This window comes from Cottoperca gobio, chromosome 13 (assembly GCF_900634415.1).
Source record: "Cottoperca gobio chromosome 13, fCotGob3.1, whole genome shotgun sequence".
NCBI lineage: Eukaryota > Metazoa > Chordata > Actinopteri > Perciformes > Bovichtidae > Cottoperca > Cottoperca gobio.
Window position 1 is genome coordinate 23759145 of NC_041367.1, and position 4370 is coordinate 23763514.

Genomic DNA, 4370 nt, shown 5'->3' on the forward strand with positions numbered 1-4370 from the left:
GCTGAAACGTTGGCAATGTGATAGCATGAGGAACTGGAGTTTAATTAAATATTCAGCCTGAAACATTTAGACAGCTGCTGGCAGTGCAGCATGCATTGCTGGGCCTGTATGTTAACATCAGGGTTTGGATTGACCATTCTGCACCAACATTGGACAATAATCTCACAAGGAGAAAAACATTGAAGAAAAGGCAGACACTAATATCACCACCCACAGAGGCCTCGGAAATCCATAATGCAATACAGCAACAACACATATTGTGTTTTAGTTAAGTGGGTGGGTGATTCTGGAAAATAACACACCACAGAAGAGCTCATGGAAAGCATAAAACATCAGAGATTGATGATTAAACAAAAGTGAAAGACGAAGACGACCTAAGAGTGGATATTTTCTTTAGCATGATGTTGAAATCGTCGGCAGACAACAGCAAAGCCGACACCCTGAAGGACCAGACTGTATGTCATCAGAAAGACACACATAACAAAGGAACAATTATGAGCCGCTCAGCTTCACTGATACACAACTTTCCCTTACAGCTCTTGCTTTAGTCATCAGACTCCTCCACCTCCTCCTCTCCATCTTCCTCAGCCTGCCTCCCTCAGGGCCGCCTCAGTAAAAGCCAGGGCTGTCTCTCAGGCCGAGGTGTTGCAGCAGTAAATCTCTGCATTTTAGGCCTCATTGGCCGCGGTGCGAGCAGGCCAAAAGGGTGCCAGTGGCTCCACAGACTGCCACTGCTGAATCTAGAGGATGATGATGACTGAAGATAAAAAACTATTTGCCTGGTTGCAGCAAATTGCAGCCTGATAGTTAACACTGCAAGGATCCATCCATAAGTGATCACTGTGCTGTTCACACAGCGGCTCAATATGGAGGCAGCACCATCATGAGGTGCATTTGTTTACCGTAAAAGCTCCCTGTTATCTTCTTATGCAATACATCCTCTTTGTTATTAGCTCCATATGCTGCTACTCTAAGACTACAGAGAACGCACTTTGGTGGTTTGGCTTGCAGCTTTAGTCTCACTATAGCTCTCCTTCAAGCAAAACTGAACTCTTCCTCACATAAGCACACAAGGCTAGACCAAGGCTTTTCATGTCATGGATGCCCAGACAGTTGAACATTAGACCAACAGCAGCCATTTTCCTTAGATTCTAACCAAGAGAACTCCCCTTTTAACATAGTGGTGGTCCATTTAAAACTTAAAATGTCCAATGCACTGCTGAAGTACCTCATTTACAGCTGCAGTGTTTGCCACCAGTTGAGAATGTATCTGTAATGGTCTGTCTGACAGGTCATTAGGGAGGTAATTTCTTCAAATGTAGAATCTGAACATGAATTGAATTTGGTGAACTTCCAGGAAGGTTTTTTGAAGTTACAAACTCAAAGATCTTTGAATCTTAAGGCCCTGTCACATATCCGTATGACAGAAACGTATGCATCGGCAAAATTTGTCAGAGTCCAAATACGTCCAACTTTTCATCGGATCGGAAAAGTGAACATATACAGATACGCATGTCTAACCTATTTTGTATCACTTACTAATACAAAATGTATCAGACGAATGCCCAACGAATGCATAAGATATACAAAATATCGGCAACACGCTGGTGTACGTTGACGGTGTTACGCTGGGGTGCGTTGTTGAACGCTGACGTTTTGAGCATGTTCAAAATTACCAGACGTACCCAACGTGTGCTTCATAAGATATGCAGACGTTACACATAAGTTACGTTACGTTAGACATACGTGAATACTTACCTACGTAAATATAGTACGTAAATACCTACATGACTACGTTAGAGGTACGTTAGATATAGGCTATGTCGGCTGACGGTGAACCCTACTGCCAATTTATTGATAACGAGTGGATAACCTATTCCTACCCTATGTTAAGATTATCCCCGACGACGGAGTAACTTATTAAACGTGTTTCTACAGTACAGCTAGCGTTCAGCATTCTAGCCGCTCTCCAGCATCAGCATGACGTGAACCAGATGGCACTTTTCCAGCTCCGTTGGCCAGACGCTCTGATACGTTTTGTATAAGTAAGTGATACGCTATCAATGTTTGACATGCGTATAATAATTTGTTATGTATACGTTATGTATACGTCAGCTACAACACCGCTCTGGAAAAGTTAGACGTATTTGGACTTTGACACATTTTGAGCAAATTTTCACATTCGCCGGCATGTTTCTGCCATACAGAACTGTGTATGTCTGGCGTGTTCGGCGTATCGTCTGCGTCCTTAAAACGATCACAACTTACCCTTAATTTAATTTAATTTAATTTAATCAACCTATTGCCGATATTTCATATGCGCCGGCATACGTTTCTGCCATACGGATATGTGTGACAGGGCCTTTACTTCCTCAGAGAGTGCCGCTTATGGTTTTTCCAGGCAAAGTCACCACAGACACCCAGTTTGTAAAACTGCTATTGTAAGGGATTTTATTTGTCGGCCATAGGCTCAATCACCATTAAGTTACCTTATTTTGCAATAAATAGTGACTTAACAGACATTCATTTGGTTACTGGTGCGTTTTACACAAAACACACCACCGAAATGAAAGAAAAGACACCTTGAGCAGCTCATCTCTCACAAATGCAACAGTAGACCAGCCTGTACCTGAATATCTGTTTACAACCAACCAAACTGTGAACGGAGAGAGTACATCACCTCATGTTGCTTTAATAGGAAAGTCAATGAGTAGGAAATGTTGCATTAGGTCTGAAGGGAGCTGTCGGTATACAGGGACGGGGTGCTTCTACAAACAGGATAAAAATGACAAACAGTACATGGGTCATTTGAATCCCACGTCGGAAAGGTGGACTCCACCACTTACAATAGAAACTACTATATAGAGAGGTAATTACCAAATGTAAATGTGTACATTCATTGGCTATTGCTGAGAACATGGCATCAATAAATGCCATCAAAATGGGGTTTGAAAATCTCAGGGTTCATTATCTCACTGTTACAAAGTACTGTACTGTTTAATCATGCATTGTGGAATATGCTCTATACATAGAAATGCTATCTTTGCCAACATGTGTCAGCATTGCTTTACTATTTTAACAAGGTGGAGATGCTGCCTAGTAACAGCTACAGAGAGACACCTCCCACCTATGCATATTAATTTAAGACAATGGTGAAGCTGCTATGTCAAAGTAACACATTTGTCTGAAAGTAATGCACAGCTTCAAGCTAATAAGAAATCAGTAATGGTCATGTATAATTTCTATTCAGCATATTGCCTGTGCCGTTTGTTTCCTTCCCCCCCCCCCCCCCCATCACACACTGCAGTGCAACATAGCGGGTAGTCAAGAGGTGGCTCTATAAGTGGCAGAGAGGTGTTCCTCATCTGCTCCTGTCCATCAATCTCTGCGACAGCTTTGTGGTCACTTGGAGAGTTGGGGGGGGGGGCAAGTGAGAGGGAGGAGGTGGAGTCAAGCGCATCACACACACAGCAGACAAGGCTACTGTACTGCCACTGGTTTCTGTCCGTCTGTCACACACAGATGCATAATGTATTCCGCCTAACCAAAAGCTATCTTGTGCAAAGTCTTCATACCTGACAGAGCAGACAGAATTCAGTAAACCCAGCCAACGAGTCAGACAGTGCAGACTCGGAGAGGAAGGATTTCTCTCTTTTCATGATGGCTCGCTTCTCAGTCAGACCTTGAGAGCCGACACACTGGAACAGCGAGTTTATCGCCATCTTAATAGTGCCCCACTCCCTCTGTGGTATAAGGGGAGCGAGGTTTGTATCTGCACTGGCATATCCTGCTCAGATACTACATACAAATAAACAAAACACAAAGTTGTTTATTGTATGTATTAATTCTTTTGAGAAATAAGACAAAAACTTTGTATTTGATAAAATGGGAAAAGAGTCCTTGGTACTGGAAACTCGCTGCATGCATTGATCATTTTCTGTAACATGTAAAAAGTGTGTTTCTAAAGACATTCTTATCAAGTGTAAAAAACAATGTTTTATTTATATTTTATTTACTTTACATATCAGTAAATTAAAGTTGATGGCGCTACATATTATGGACGTCTGACAGTCCTGGAAGAGACAGCATTTAACTCCATTTTCATAATAACCAATTCATTCAGGATACTTCCTGTCTATATGTCCCATCTCTATAATAAAAGCCAAAAAATATATATCTTTCAAATGAAGAGTACTCCATCGATGTAACATTGCACTCCTTTAACACTGTCTGACTCTGACTTATGATGGACAGTTTCACACACATTCATCTTCTTTTGCCGCAATGTACTAGACCACCGACAGTTCTGGGGTTAATGTAATGACTAATAAGTTAATAAGGGCTAATCAAGTGCTTGTACTGGGAAATGG

At 41.8% G+C, this 4370-nt stretch overlaps 1 protein-coding gene across 1 annotated transcript in view; it reads left to right on the forward strand.

Moving 5' to 3' along the window:
• sorl1 (sortilin-related receptor, L(DLR class) A repeats containing) overlaps positions 1-761 on the forward strand; it is a 36301-nt gene extending 35540 nt beyond the window's left edge. Inside the window, exon 25 of the mRNA XM_029446574.1 lies at positions 589-761. Coding sequence (XP_029302434.1) covers positions 589-761 — 173 coding nt within the window. The remainder of the gene's footprint in view (positions 1-588) is intronic.
• Positions 762-4370: the final 3609 nt, after the last annotated feature.